This window comes from Neolamprologus multifasciatus, chromosome 4, assembly GCF_963576455.1.
Source record: "Neolamprologus multifasciatus chromosome 4, fNeoMul1.2, whole genome shotgun sequence".
Classification (NCBI taxonomy): Eukaryota; Metazoa; Chordata; class Actinopteri; order Cichliformes; family Cichlidae; genus Neolamprologus; species Neolamprologus multifasciatus.
In genome coordinates this window covers 22,852,829-22,869,255 of record NC_140442.1, presented here as the reverse complement: position 1 = coordinate 22,869,255, position 16,427 = coordinate 22,852,829, and the positions used below count along the sequence as shown (strand labels likewise).

At 41.5% G+C, this 16,427-nt stretch overlaps 1 protein-coding gene and 1 long non-coding RNA gene across 3 annotated transcripts in view; both read right to left on the bottom strand.

Moving 5' to 3' along the window:
• Window positions 1–15,679, bottom strand: part of tnrc18 (trinucleotide repeat containing 18) — a 45,741-nt gene extending 30,062 nt beyond the window's left edge. For both annotated transcript variants that reach the window (XM_085158351.1, XM_085158352.1), the window contains exons 1-2: window positions 15,538–15,679; window positions 13,465–13,814 (exon numbers count right to left, since the gene is read on the bottom strand). In XM_085158351.1, coding sequence (XP_085014477.1) covers window positions 13,465–13,678 — 214 coding nt within the window. In that variant the 5' untranslated portion in view covers window positions 13,679–13,814; window positions 15,538–15,679. The remainder of the gene's footprint in view (window positions 1–13,464; window positions 13,815–15,537) is intronic.
• LOC146520455 (uncharacterized) lies at window positions 4,988–12,661 on the bottom strand. Its single transcript, XR_014873936.1, has 2 exons — window positions 9,423–12,661; window positions 4,988–9,392 (listed from the first exon to the last, which is right to left on the bottom strand). It is a non-coding gene; the product is annotated as an uncharacterized LOC146520455 (long non-coding RNA).
• Window positions 15,680–16,427: the final 748 nt, after the last annotated feature.

The window sequence follows — 16,427 nt, the reverse complement described above, 5'->3', positions numbered from 1 at the left end:
AGGCCAAACAACACAAAGTCAATGTTTTTTATTCTGTACGTGATGTCATTCCTTCCTGTGTGTGTTTTTGGGTGAGGGGAGCTAAATCAATATGCGCTGATGTTACTGTGCCCGAGCAGTCTGCTGTAATCACATTATTACTGAGCAGCCATGCACTCCATTTCAACAAGACAGACCACAGACAGACTTCACTCAGAAAGGAGGGAAGTTAATGTAACCACCAACCAAAAGCCACAATCGTCACAAGAGGAATGCAACCATATGGGGCACGAGGAGGAGTGCGTCTCTGTTCAGGATGGGACAGGGATTTGTCAGATAGAGCTCTGGATTACATGCTGACAGCTTTTATGAGACAAATCTGACCAAGTAAAAATGTACTCAACCTTATAAACAACTCACAGACAAAATCTTTTCAATTATTTAAAAAATATAATTAAAAGCAAATGTATTTCAGCATTAGGCCAAAGATGTATATGCAATATAAATTACACACACACACACACACACACTGCAAAAATACCCAACACCTTAACTGTTTGTTACAGCTTGAGCTCAACCTGTTAATCACAACAACGATTCATGGAAATTAACAGTTAGCTTGATTACACAATGCTATAAATATTTTTTTAAAAAGGGTAGTAACACATAAAAACAGTGAAATATTTTTAGAAATATGCTGACGATTACTGAAACCGAAATGTGTTTTCAGAAACACAAATATAGAAGAAAAAAAAAAGCGCACATATTCAGTTTTTCTTGACGTATTTTCTTTTAAATTTGCTGTAGCTTTGCACCCGATGCACCGTTCCTGGTAACAAGTCACATTTTGTGTCATCGCAAAACTGAAAGCGCTTCCCTTTACAAAGATATGGCAGCAAAATCTAATGTTGGAGGGAATCAAACTGATAATGTGTACCTTTTTATTTAAATCTTCGCTTCACTATGAGACATAACATAATAAAAATAGCTGAAGATGACTTTTTAGCTGACCAGATTATTCCTGCACTGGCCACTGTGCATTAGACTGACATAAATCAAGAGGTCACAGGAGCGTTTATCAGAAAAATGCCTGCTGCATAATATAATATATAACAGTTAATGTTTAGAGTTTCCCAATACATTTATAAAGGTGTTATTAATAAAACCACAATATAAGTAATATTCAGAGTGTTTGGGTCGTACAAGGTGTCAGAGGAAACACTCTTGAAGCCAACCACTACACACCACTGCATCCAGTTCCATGGAGAGCGTGAATCCCCGTAAATCACTTCATATCTTAACACGATACGGTTATCGATCGTTTTTATTAGACTCCACCCTCATCAGATGTGCAATCTGTCCACTGGCAAACTTTGAACCATTACAGCTTCTTCCAAGCGCAACCTTCTGAAGAGCTGGAAAAGGTTTCATGTTTAGCCAAGGACCCCCAGATCCCCCCTTCCTGAACCATTACTGAACACGCTCCACGGCCATTACCCTGATAAAACTAACCATGTGTGTAGGGGAAAGGGTGCTGCCTGTATACGGGCAGGAGGGGGGAGGGAATGAATGTGTGTGTTTCTGTATTAGTCCTGTGGGAATCCAAGAGACATGCTGTGCTTGCCGAGTTTCCCCTGCATCTAAATCAGTACATTAAAACTGCAGTCCGTCAGCAGCCACACACACACACACACACACACACACACACACACACACACACACACACACACACACACACACACACACACACACCATTTTAAATCAATACCAAATGCAGCTTTCCAATCTATCGCAAAGGCGTGCATGCAAACACATACAGAAGTAATGCACTGTGCCTTTATTCTCTCACTGTGATAACACTGTGTAGGTGGATTCTTCCACACTCTGCCTTATTAGACACAGTTTTTATTAACGCTCGCATTTAAACGTGTGTGTGCGCGTGTGCTTAGAGTCCCTGCACCTCTTTGCCGTATGATCACCAACATGTGCAAACAGTTATGTGTGGGTTTGCAGTGAATGCGCTTTTGATTCAAAAACACTGCACAAGCTGTACACACACACACACACACCGTGGACCTGCATTTACAAATTCACACATGCACACCAAACCCACCCACCCACACACACACGTTAACTCTGAAAAGCAGCAATGAGGTTTTACCCAGAAATGGCACAATTTTCCATCTGTGCAGTTTTGCAGTATCATCTATGCACTGATGTCAATATTAATATTAAACAACAACACAAACCTCACTTTCCTTCTGCTTTCAACTGTGTTTATAATTCACAATATTTTAGGTGTGCGCTTTCTTTCCTTGAAGTTGTGATGTTCACGATTAAAGCCCTGCTCTCCCCGTGGTTAACACGACAGCAGACATGTCACTCACTTTTTTATGAAATACTAATAGAGGAGCAACTGTTGCATGTGTGTAAAGTGGAGCCAAGCCCTCAAACAACACAGCCTTTATTCAGCAAGTCATGAACAGAAGGGGCCTGAAATGCTGTAAATAATGCTGAGTACTTTTATACTCTTTACCCAAGACATTGATTTGATTTGGGCTTACTCAATTATGACCAAATGCATAAATCCAATTTTGGGGTCAGCACTAACATCATTATTATTATTAAAACATGATTATTCATCGACTTTGGAAACGGCACAAATTATGTAATCAAACATAATTTACAATTTAAAATAGGTCTTAATAATCATAAACCGCAGTTTAAGAAAGGGATGAGTTCTGGCTTTTAAGAAGGGGAAGTCACTGCTTTCTTGGAAAGGTGTGTCCTTGATTTATAACAAAAAACAGAATCCCTGGAATGGAAACCAGCAGCATCATTTTATCTTGATTATGTTGTTTTCAAAGATAGTAGTGCGATTTTGTCCTTCAGCTGACTAAATCAGTTCCATTCATCCTCTACAAACTTCAAAACTGATCTGCTGGAATAAAACAAAACAAAAACAACAAAAATAAAAAAGGACCACATCTTGTTTTGTAAACTCAAATTGGATGAATCGTCACAGTCAGTGCTCTGCGACCGGTATTTTAAAAAACAAACAAACAACAACTGTTAGCTGCAATGTGTCCTGCAATCACTTTACATAAAAGGTGAGCTGAAATGCTGTTGCTAAATTCACCACTGTAAATCAAAAAAGGCAAAGTTGCTCATCTATGAACTTAAAGCATATTTTGCAACATTTCCTGACGTGGACATTTTACAGTTCCTACTTTTTAGGAATAACCGCACTGTTTCGATTAAAATATTTGGCATTAGTTCAACTCTTGACACAAAGCCTGAATTGTTTCTACCACTTTCACTATTTTTTTTTTTTTTTTAATTACTGCCACTTTTCAACACATCGGCGAGTGTCCATGTGTGTCGCACTAGGTGACAGCCATGTTGTTTTAACAAATTATCCTCACCTTTAAGCCACTTTTTAATCATTACCTCATGTGTAAGACATGCAAAACATAGATGCACCCTTGATGAACACACACACACACACAAAATACATTTCCAACCACCACCACCTGTCAAGGTTGTTGAAGTCCTGGTAGGATGTCAGCAGTTTCCATTTCTTCAGGCCAAACACCAGGGTCTCTCTAATACACATACACAGACACGTCAAGAGGCACAGATGCCTCACTGGAGTATGGATCAATCTCGGCATTGTAGCCGCCTACAGGCCATTTATTCCATGTGTCTGAGTACACACGCACACATGTACACACACAGTCTACAGTTTTGCTTTGTGCTAGTGAGCAGGGAAAAAAATACAATCCCAAAGTCCCTTTGCGCCTCCTGAACAGTCAAAAGCAGGAAAAAGTGGGAGGGGTAGAAAGAGGAAAAACATTTGCAGTCCTTGTTCCAGAAACAACATCCAAATGGTAGCTGAGAGGGAAATGTTTCCTTAAATGTTTTGGAATTACTCTTTCATTAGCTCCGTCTCTCTCTCACCCTCTCCCTCTTTTAACCTTTTCCTTCCTCTCTCCCTCTCCCTTCACAACTCCACCCCCCACCACACACACACAGCATTTGGCTCTCAGTTCACAAGACAGTTAGTTTGCCATATTGGGAGAAACGAGTTGCCAAGAAACGCGCTCTCTGACTCCCAACGCGTTTCTGAGCCTCCATTTTCAGATCAGTATAAGAAATATATCTTGATATCAGAGATAGGAAGGAGATCAATTCTGTCGGACTCACTGCAAATCTGGCACAAAGGCGCACACATCCAAAGAAAAAAATCTAAAATAAAAATCAGAGAAACTGACAAGTCAGTGTTGATCACAAATTGATCCAAATTCTCTGAAACACACACACACACACACACACACAAAATGTAACAATACTGGAAAATGTGCAAAAGAAAAAAGGGGAGACAAAATGAAAGAAAATCTCTGGTATAAAAGCCTGAGACACACACACACACACACACACACACACACACACAGTCTGTTATCCATCAGTGGCACTCAGAGCAGGGTTAGCTGGGGGAGATCTCTATTGATCTCTGGTTTTTATTCCCTGCAAGAAAAACACTGAAACAGTAAAACTCTGCAGTGCTATACATTCCACAGTTAACTGACACACTGACACACTGGTAACCATTAACCCCAACTGTAAGAAACCCTCATTCACACTCACACACAAGCAAGGGAGGTGCGGGAATTTGCATGTGCGTCCGTGAATTCATTCAGCCATGCGGTTTAAAGTGTGTTAATTATTTCAAAATGGAGATGTCTGGTTCTCCTCTGCTGGGAGCCGTTTACAGGAAACAGGTTTTGTTTGTGTTGTTTGTGCAGCTGAGCTGAATACAAACCGTTTCTCAACTTTAATTTAAATGTCAAGTTCGAGTTCTGACACGTCAGCTCTCGTTTTGGCAAACCGAACTGCAACAAGGTGGCATCTGACTGGTTTCTCTCTTTGTCGTTTGATTGAATAAAGAAAAATGAAATAAGTTCGCAAAAAGAAATTAATTTTTAAACAAACAGAATCACTTGCACAGCTGCTTCCTCTGCTCAACTCCAAAAAGATCTCCTTCCATCTGATGATACTCTGAATACACATGCAGGGAAGGGTTGGAGTAGTTTGTTTACCACACAGCAGAAGAAGAAGAAAAAAGAAAGACAGAATGTTAATTATTTATCCTAGATCTTGCATTTATTCTGGGCTAAAATTTCACATCTGAAAATAACTGCTGTGCTACAACAAATCTCGGGAAACAAGGAGATGAGCTGCACAGTACTGTCGTGATTTCTCTAAAGTGTTATAGTAATAAACACCCGTAATCTCACTATGTTTTATTTTGGGTGGCCTTTTGTCTTTATGAAACAGTGAAACTTTAAAGAAACAGGCAGTGTGCAGTGAGGACTAATGTGTCTCTGGTGTACTGGATGTGAGTACCAGATGAGCAACCCCAAAGAGAGACATTTGATTAAAAAAAATATTATTAATGGCAACTTAAAAAGTAAGTAGGAGGAAATGGTGGGAGGTGGTACGCACAACAAAAGAAAGGAGACTCGTAATTTCTTTTTCTTTTTAAAGGAAAATCTCTAAGCGGAAGAAAAATGAAGGGAAAATTACATTACATGAGCTCTGAAATGTCAAATCAGATGGAGACCCAAACTGAGCTGCCATCTGGACTCTGTGAACAATAGATAATAGATTGATAAATGGATTTGTTGCAGTTCTTGGTTGTAAAACACATTAATCACTGACCAGTTCTTCCATTGTTTATTTAATAGATTGGAATTAAATTTTAGTTTATAATGACTTTAAAACCACATTATACAAAAAAATGGCACAGTTGTATTTGGTGAATTGTAAATTGTAGTTTACATTTTCTTTATTTACTGAGGTTTTAACCCCAGTTTATGGCTTTTAATCAGACATTAAAGGCAGATTACTTTTGCATTATTTAGCACTAAAAAGTACATTTAATACAGTATGAATAATAAGAATTTAGATTTTAGCGCTAGTGGTTAAGAAAAGGTTGGGAACAATATGAAACTATTAAAACAAGCAGAAACCTGCTGAATAAAATGAAGATTTGGGATATATAGTTGTACATAGTGTATATATAGCAGTAGTAGGAAGTAGTTAAAGGACATTACAAAGTTGTGAAAGGTCACCAGTATGCACAACACCAGAGGGAGACCAGTGGGACTGAGCCATCTCAATTGAAACCACACACAGGATAATTAACTCTCTCAGATTAAACAATTTCTTTTAAAAAAGTTGATGTTTTAATCCATGTTGCTCAAATTTACAAAAAAAAACCCAAAACCAAACTTTGAGCAAACATTAATCGAGTACACCAACATCCACACCGTCCCACGCAGTTGCACTCAAATCTCCTGTGACGATGGCAGGTGTTACTTTGACGCACACCTCGAAAATCGGCAAACGTGAGTCCAACATGTGTCACAGACAGGCAGACGAAATGGCAAGGATGGTAGTGTGTGCACAGAAACACACATATTAAGATCATGCAGCACCACAAAGCTGTATTCACAGCTGCAGACCAGAGAGTCAGAAACTACAAAGTGGTGTAATCACAAAACCACATATGTAGTGACAGGAAACAACCCGATTTTTAGAAACACTCTCTCATTTAATGCACAGTAAAGGACCTTTCAGTCAATCTAAGGATGACTGCAAACTCAAGGGCTGATTTCCAGCTCCATATTTTTATCTTTGCACTCTACTAGAGTGGCTTGGCATGAGTCACATTTCAAAAATGATCCTTATTTATGTTACACTGAGCCCCTAAATTAAGAACTCCTCTATAGTTTAAGCCAGTTTAGCCCCTTTCATATTAAGATAGTTGTGTGTGTGACTGGCTGCCCTTTACAGAGGATTCAAACGGTAGGCAGGTGCTTGAGATGAACATAAAAAGATTTCTCACTGACATCACAGAAAAGTACATATACTGATTGTTTAATAGGAACAACCACTAGTAACACTAAATAATACAATAATAAAAGGTTTAGCTCAGCTTTAATAGCATTTGTAAGCCAAACCATGAAACATGCTGCAGGTATGGGCGTCTCCACTGGTTAAAACATATTCCACATAACTAACAATCAGCTAGAACTGACTATTCACGTGTCAAAATTGCTGTGTGCATCTCCTTCGTGTTGTTACACATTTTGAGCTTTTACCTAAGTGCCTTGGGAAGAATATTATCAGGCTTATGTAATGGGACACGTAGAGACTCACCACGCAGCCAAACAGACAGACACAGCACAGTGTGTGACCTTTGTGTGCTGGAGGCTGTTGTTTGTGTTAAAGGGAGGGATCTGGCACAGAGAACGACTTAGCTAATGCTTTGGGTATTTCAACATGCCACAGCACGCTTGTACACACACACACACACACACGTAGGGCTATCACTCTCATGTTTGACAGCTGTGTGTGAGTGCTGTATATGTGTGTCGTTTTTTCTGCTACTGACAGGTTTATTGTAGCAGGGCAGGAGAGCCTTGTGCTTTCTCTTAAGGAGCCCGTTTTCTCTCCCCTGAAGGATTCAATTAATCTGAGAGGGGGATGTGTCTGAGCCACATCTTCTCACACATACTTAGGTGTGTATGTCTTGAATATATATTTATACACACAAACACACACACACACCACATTAATTTAAGTGCAAACAGACACACTAGCCAAGCGGCGCGGAAGACAAATTGGTATCAGCCAAGACATCCCTGGCCTGCCCCTGCAAGCCGCATGAATTATTAGCCTTCCACTCGTGTGCCCTGTGAGTGTGTGCAAGACTGAAAGAGACAGAACAACTGAAGGGCGAGCACATTTATCTAACCGTGTATGAATGTGTTGTGGTCAGTATAAATCTCTTCTCTCTGCAGAGTCTCAGGGGGGAAGCCCCAGCCCTAACTGTACTAAGCACAATCACATGCTCCCATTCTCATACACCAGACTTCAGTCCTCTCATCTACACAGACACTCTCACATACACACACACAACCAGCAAAACCTCAGCTCTTATCCTCTGAAAATAAAATGCCGATTTCCACTCATTTAGTTCTCCTTTTCCATTCATCTCAGGTTGTTTGTGTCAACAGCTATTGGCCTTTCTCCGAATGGGGGAGGCTGAAATGTGTGTACCGAAGACAGTTAAAAGTGAAAAGTAATGCTGTTTTACCTCAAGTCTCACGAAATGAGCAATACAGTTTCATCTCATTAAACAAGCATTTGTGACATTCACTAGCAAATATCACAACACAGCAAATTAACCTACATCTGGTTTTGTTAAAAATGTGGGAAAGGAGGGGGACGAGCTGCTGTGACTTTTGTTCTATTTGTTAGGAGGAAAACAGAAGTTAAATGCTCAAAATCCAGTGAAAAAAATCTGATGTCACAGTGTGTTAGACCACCATGTGATCTCTGAGTACTACGGTGGGAACATAAGAACTGAAGAACTTGGGACCAAAAGTGACACTAAAAAAAGAAGAAAGAAAGAAAAAATAGTTTACATTTCACTTCAACCACTAACTGCATAACTGAGTTCCTGATACACACCACTGAATGTGCAGCCTGGGTTTTTGCTCACGTGCACAGGTGATCCACCTTAAGCTTAGTGAATGCAAAAAAGGCATGACAGGTGATACAATAGAAACAATATGAACAATGACAAGAAAAAAAGAAGAGCTGGTTGATCACAGCCAGCAGCAAGAACGAGCTGCCAATCTTGTAAACAGTGTTTGTGTTTGAGGTGTGACAGCAGCTTCAAATTCTGCGGGGCAACAGATTTCTGAGTCTACCTCTGCAGCCCTGCAGTGGACGGAAACCTCTGCTGCTAAGCACAGCGTCTTTACCGGTAGCTGGTAATTAACCTTTGCTGTGCAGAGTGAAGAGTAAAGAGGAGAGACTGTACGAACTGTTAAACTCAAGGTTTGGTCTTTCTGGACACATTGCGTTGCATGATCAGTCCCAGAAATAAATAAGCACAACACAGCAGGCATGAGTACACCAAATAAGGCAAAAATAAGGCAAAAACCACTAATTACATTTTTATTCATTGCATAATAGTCTCTCTGTCTCTGTGCATTATCCCCCTTTAATCTTAATAATGTGTCCGCGTAATCATTAACTGTCTAATTTGCTTTTTCTTCCCTGTATGTCATTTCCCCTTGCAGTTTCTTCTTCTACAAGTTCTGCAAGTTCTACTTCTGCAAATGAGTGAACTTCTGTTTAGCCTTGATGATTTCATAAGCAACAGCACAAAAGTCATGAAGAAGTGACTCTGGCAAGTAAAACTAGCACCGAGCTCCATGTAGAGTGCATACAAGTTGCAATAAAAACAACACTGAACGACAACAATAAAGATCAAGTGATACAGTATGAGCACATGTACATGAGCTGTGGCTACGTGTCAGCAACGTTACTTCTTTCTCTCTCACACACCTGAGAGTGCCCACAACAAAAGCCCGTTGGCCCCATCTAACACACAGGTTACCCACAAGGCCAAAAGTGGAAGGCTTGGGCACATAACTTAGGTAACAAGCTGGATTTGCCATCTAGTGAAATAAAGACAAAACTACAGAAGATAAAGGAAGTTTTAGTTTTACTGGTGATACAAGTTCATTCTTTCAAGTGTGCTAAGTATATCTCAAACGTATAAGATGGTAATTAAAAGCAAAGTGAAATTACCTTTAAACCTCTACTATGACATCTACTCCAACCTTTTTACAGTTTGCAGAAATAAAAGGTATGGGTGTGCTTGTCTCCTCAGTGCAGTTACATTTCAGCAGGTCCTACCTCTGCAGCACTCAGGCACAAAAGTGAGGGACGTAGAAGGAGAGGACAGATGGCTTCAATCATGTGATGGAGGCACCGGCAGACCTCCAGCAGACTGCGGACCTTTTACAGCCATTTTACATCTATAAACAGTGACTGAACCTGATCTTGTTTAGATACAACCTGGGTGAATAGCGAGCCGATAGAGGAGCTGCTGCATAGAAAGGATTTGCTGATGGAAAATGATGTCTTTACAGATGCCCTTTTTGCTGCACCAGCAGCACAAATGTCAACAAACTATTTGCAGTTTCACAACGCATTGCAAACTACGTGTTAAGCTGCCTTCCACATTTGGCAGCCCAGAATTGTTAAAATAAGGGAGGACACTCTACTCTATTAAGTCAGGTGGAAACCCTATTAGAACTGAACTAAACAAAAACTAATAAGGCAGACTCCTGGGAAATAAGGCTGCACTGGCAGCTATAAACAGTCAACCCTGCTATCAAGAGCTCAGCCAAAAACAACTGTGCAAAAAAAAGAAAAAAAAAAGAAAAGCTTTGAATTCCTTGAAACATGTGTAAACAGAAACGGTAGCAGGGCGATCCTGGCTCCTCTGACTGCACAGCGGGTCCTTGAGAACTGGATTCATGCGGTTTATTGCAATTAAAGAGGAACATTATGAACATTCACAATTACTGGGTAATTATTATGTAATAGGGTTGTATAGTGTTATTACAAGCACAGGACTGCAATCTCATTCGGGGTTGGTTAAATGTAATGTGTGGGGATTTGATATGGAGGAGTGCCATAAAGCTAAATGACCTGTGTCGCACTGTGGTGGGCTTTGGTGGGCAGAGGCTGTGAGAGTGTGCAACAGGGGAGATGAGTCACACAGAGTTTTGGAAGGCCAGGGTAAAATGTATCCTGTTTTAAAAGGAGCCTTTCAACTGCCAATCTGGGCTGGGACAGCAGCTGGGTCAATTCTGCTTCACAACAACACAACCACACCCCGTCCCACAACCCCTCTGGCTAAACGTCAATTTTGCGCCGCACAAACCCGTCTGCACACAAGCAGTTTTCGGCTTGTTTCTGAGCCACGGGAGGGGAGATGCAGGGGCGTCACGTCATCCTAACTCAAGTTATTACTGTTAAACAATTTTCCTCTCAGTTGAGCTGCGTTTCACTTAGTTTCCTGGGAAAGTTTGCTCATTTCACTTCAGTTTCTATAGAGCAGAAATGTCTTGTTTTAGTTTAGCTATTATTAGTTTCTGTTACGATATGAGTGGCATTCTTTAAGAAGCTCAAAGCAAAACAACACACAGCAAAAACTTCACATACAGTCGCCTGAAACAAACACAGGCTCCTTGTGTTGACAAATCTGACCAAACTAAAACCAAAACCAAAGAAAATTGCTTTAATTTGTCTACTTCCCGCTTTTATTTCACTTAACTTTAATGTTTTTTCACACTTAGTTTTAGTTAACTGTCATAACCGGGAAAGAATGAGCCAGAATGGTATTTGGGAAGAGTAAAAACTAGTAAAAAACCACACGTCGATTAACTCCAAAGGGAAAATATTCCATGGTATTTAGGAAATAGGGGTGGGTGGGACACTGTTTTTGTCAACAAGCATATATTTTTGCAATACCACCATGACAGTGAAAAATGTGTGGCTTTAGCATATACACGAGGTATGTAAAGTTCAGCTCAAGGGCACTTTGATACGTGGGCTTTACAGTCAGGGATCAAACCACCAGTCTGCCAAGCAGCGGACAAATCGCTCCACTTCCAGAGAATTTAACAACACACGATAACCCACCTCATTCCCACGGGCTAACTACAGGCTACTTTCAGTGAACTAAAAGAAACATGATTTAGAAATACTCTTAGATGTGTTGGGAATTTCCCAGGCTGGCTGGTAGATTTGTGATGTGGCCGATCTTAATTAGTGTGGCGACTTTGTTTCAAAACATACAAAAAAACAGCACACTTTCCTCCAAATCCTCGTATAGTCTTTATGTCCTTAAGCAATGCAGTTTACTAACAGAGTTTACATGAATCCCATCACAGCCTACGCACATACAACTCTTTCCCAAAACACACATGGAACGCATCCTTTTAATTACTATTAATCTGCAAGATATATTAATTGACATCGCCAGTAGTGTGAAGAGAGGTGAGGTCAAGTTGTGAGTCGGTTATGCCTTTAGTTTTGTAAGCTGGTAATAAAATTATTGTCCTCATTTATATATATATATAAATATATGAAAAATGCTCATAGAAATTTAAGGTCGTAATACCCACAACTGTCAGGAGGCGCAAAATTGGTTCAATAAACTGTGCCCTGGTACATTTCTTTGCCACAATGCACCCATCAATCATCCCAACACTCCCTGCTGTGCACTGATTTCATCTCTGACACCTTTTCATGTTTGTGTGTGAGAGTTGAATGTGTGGGTTCTGCCACGGTGTCAAATTAACGCTTCATCGGAGCCCCTGCCCTCACTTTACTGGACCCCTAAGTACTGCAATGAACTCACGCTCACAGATAAGGAAGAGGGAACACATCTAAAAGGGAATATTATCACCTTTGGGGTTAAAAGAAACCAGAAAACCTGTAATTGTATCTCTGTCCGCAGCTACATGACTTCAGAGTAACTCAGTGAGAGCATTTGTCAGACTTTCCATTTTCCCGAAAGAAACAGCAGACATCCCTTTCCACACACACACACACACACAGAACATATGGTTTGAACATAGATGACTTCCTCTGTGACCGACCACAAAACCATATGCAAACATGCAATGTTATCTCCTTTTCTTGTTATTTCAAGGCTCTCTATGCCAATAAAAAGCACAAGACATTACTGTGCAGGCACTGAATGTAAATGGAAAAAAATCATCAGCTCAACAGGGAATGACATATACTGGCTTATATGATTCTGCTTATAATGCACAGACAGACACACGATGTAAACAAACACATGGGCGTTCACTTGTAGGAGAATGGTTGTGTAATACCCGAGCAGTTTGCTTCCAATACACACAGTTTCTCTCCATTACACAGATTCTCCAGTGTACTTGCAGCAGAACAAGGGCTGTTTAACAGAACTGCTACAAATTCATGAAAAAAAGAAAGAAAAAAAAAACATCAGCCATTTGCCAAATGCTCCAGCTGAGTGACTTTTACTCCAAATACACAACCACTCCAGCTATTGCTCAGAAACGGGTCGAGCACGGGTCTGTAATACCTTTAAGGTGAAAACTTTACTACCCCCGCCGTGTCAAACACAGATAAACACACTGCATCGGCCCTGGAGCAGCAATGACAGTGTAATGGTCCGCATGCAATCCTAGACCGCTGCACCCTGACCTGCAAGCTGCTGCATGAACATCTACACCGCAGCCCTGTTTGTCCTTTCAATCCGAAGAAATGTGTGTCGGAAACTGCCAAGTAATTTTCCGCTAATGCGTTGCACATTACAGGGGCCGAGGATCCCGAACACGATCTGTTACATCTGAAACTTGTCACAGCCTTATAACAGCCGCCTGTCTTTGCCCACATCACACCGCACATTCAGGCGGTGACCGCGCAGGCTGCCACGGATAGCCACAAACCGTGCGCAGTTTTTATTTCAAGTTAATATTTAATCTTCTTGTTGTTTTTGGGTGGGGGGGACACTCATATTACAGAACCAAGCTGAGCAATGAAGCGTGGCTCACTTACTGTGATGTGGATGTAGGTTAATGGCCGATGGCAAGAATTTTCCGGAGTGGAGAGGCTGCGGCTGACTCCCCAGCAAGTGACCGGAGGAGGGAGGGATCCTCCCGGCTGCAGCAGCTGCTCCGAGCCGGATGGAGTGAGAGTCCATCGCGAGCCCCGCCAACAACGAAGGTGGTACGTGGACGGATCGGGGAGGACCAAAATCTCTGCCATCCATTATCCACAGCGGGGAAAGTTGTGAAAGGAAATAGTCCGTTCGGATAGGCCCTCTATTCCGAAAAAGCCAGTTCTGGCTATAATAATGTCTTTAATTTTCCAGGCGATTCGGGCTCCTTTTCAGACATCCTTCTGACCTACAAAATACATGAAAAATTAAAATAAATGAAAACAAAAACAAAAAGAATAAAATAAGAGCTTGGCATATAATCTACAGCAGACTGCAATGTCGGAGCAAACTGTTGGGAACTGGTAGTTTTAGGATTTCTCTTCTTTCCAGCGAACAGGCGGCCCATATGTGCAATGACGCAGTTTGGAAAAGCACTTCAAAAACTAAACCTCGAATAGCAGCTAATCGCCGATGAGACCGTGTGAGGCACTGCCGTCGTACTCTAAATGAAGATTTTAATACGATTTTAACTTATCTACAATATTATGATGTGACATCTGAGCGATACTACACCCACGCTGCACAGCGAGCAGGCAGCCGCTCCGCTTCCCAGGGAAACGAGCAGGAGGAGCGGCCAGCGGCTGCCGCTCTTCCCCCGACTGTGAAAGCATCTCGCGATCCCGCTCTGGAAACCCAGAACCCGTCGGATTTTAGAAACCTATCCCACCCTTTTCTTCTCTTGATTAACAGCCCCCCTAATCCGTAAACCTTGCAATCTAGGCTCAGGCCGACTCGCAATGTAAACCAATACACAGTAAATACTAGAGGCGCATCAAATATAAATTTCAAACGGGTTAAAAATAAATAAGCTCGCAAAAGCCTGCATCATTTATCAGCGGGATGAGCGGTGTTTTGTTGCCTGCACATGCAGATTTAGTCCGAGTTACTTCGCAACTGGACGTTGGTGCTGCCCAAGGAGCGAAATCTGAACCCAAGCCGCAAACACTGTGTAAAAACCTAGAATGATATCCACTTTATCGACGCTTTGTTGCAAGTTTGAACTCGTTTAAACACATAATAGTGGGTTGTACAGCACAGACTATAAACCGACGGATAGCCAGCAAAGTATGCGTCTTGATTCTGGACAAGAAAAGAGATAAATAAGGTCAATTCAAATGAATTTAGAGCAGCTCTTTATTAAAACCTCGCAGATATCTGTGTTATGTTATAATTCCAAAGAGATACAGAACAAAAGTTTAGGGGAAAATAACAAGCAAATGCGACTTTTACAAACGGCATCCAAGACGGTATAAACACAGTAGCTTGTAGCTTCGATATCCTATTTTTATGTATTTACAGATTGCCCCCCAAATTAAACACGGCTTACATTATTAGTCATGATTTTTTCTTAAGAAGAAAAAGGCTAAAGCCGAGTTCACCTTCAAAGGCTGCAAACAAACACATCACAGCAATGACTCGTGATATCCAAGCGGGCGGGCTCTGAAAAGAAGGGCTCGCTTAGAAATTACAATAACGCCCTTTTACCACTTTAGAGAAACACGGGAGCCAAAGAGAAAGTACCTGTATTTTTTTCCTTATTAATAAAAAGAGTCCAGGACAGTTAAATTAGAAGATAAGCTAGACCGAAAGCTTTTTCCCCTCTCGGTGTGACCCATGCGGCACGGCAGCGCAGGAGGCTCGGCATTTCAGCCACGTTTCAAACTTTTTCACGGTTCCACTAAAAGCCACGCAAAACTCTGTCGGAAGAAACGTCTCGAAAGTTGCTTTTTCACACCGACGACATCCCGATAAAAAAAATTAACAACACGTCGCGTGCACTAACCTCCGCGCCCTTTTCAAATCGCACTCGCGGACCAAAATAGCTTTTAAAACAACAAAAATACGACTATTTTATTAACAGAGGGCCATGGTACGTAGAGAAGACGGGGGAAAACATGCCCAGCGCTTACTTGAAAGGGTAAAATGTCGTGAAGGGGGCTTAAAAAAATGCCAGCGCGTCTTAAAATCCGTCCAGGTTGCTGGGAGAACTGGAGTAGTCCATTACAGGCTCGTCCGAAGGTAAACTGGGGAATAACTCGGGGGGAGAGAGAAAGCCCGTGACGCGTCTAGCAATGAAACACGGCATTGTTTTGTAAGCCCCACCCACCTCCTTTACCACCACCCAACCCAGGACTTTGCACACTGCTCCTCTCTGATTGGCTGTAAGGAATGTCGATCAAAGCTCCCGAGTGTATTAAAAAAAACACACACCGTGGCCTCTCGCCAGCACTATAAAACCAATTATGGAGCGAGGAAAGGTTGAGCAGTTTCAAGGTCCCCTCTTCCATCAAGACCGAGTGATCAAAACAAGCAGTGGGTTTTCTCTTTTTTTCCCCACCATGTGTGCTCGAGAAAGAGAGAGAGAGAGGAAGGGGGTCAAAGCGATGCCCCCCACTTACTCACCCACCCACCAGTTTCCACGCTGATTATAATAGACGCTAAAAAAAAATCACTGGAGATTGAGGAGTGGAAAGTATCCCAGGCGTTTGGAGGCGTTGTAAAGTTTTTTGTTTGTGTATTTTTAGGTAGTGTGGTACTCAAGTTTACTTCTTTCTCACCAGGAAGCAGCGAATAAGCCCAATTAAGACACAGAAAAAAATCCACTCTCCACTATTTGCTACAAAAAGGGGCAAAACCGAGAATTCGAGCATAAAAACTCGCGATAGCAATTTCATTTGGGCTAGGGCTTTAGAAACAGTAGATCAGGTATATGGTTTCGTGAAAAGACATGAGTGGAAATGGGAAACGTGTCACAAGCCAGAAACACAGACTAGTTTATGGTTTAAGGCCTGGCAACTGA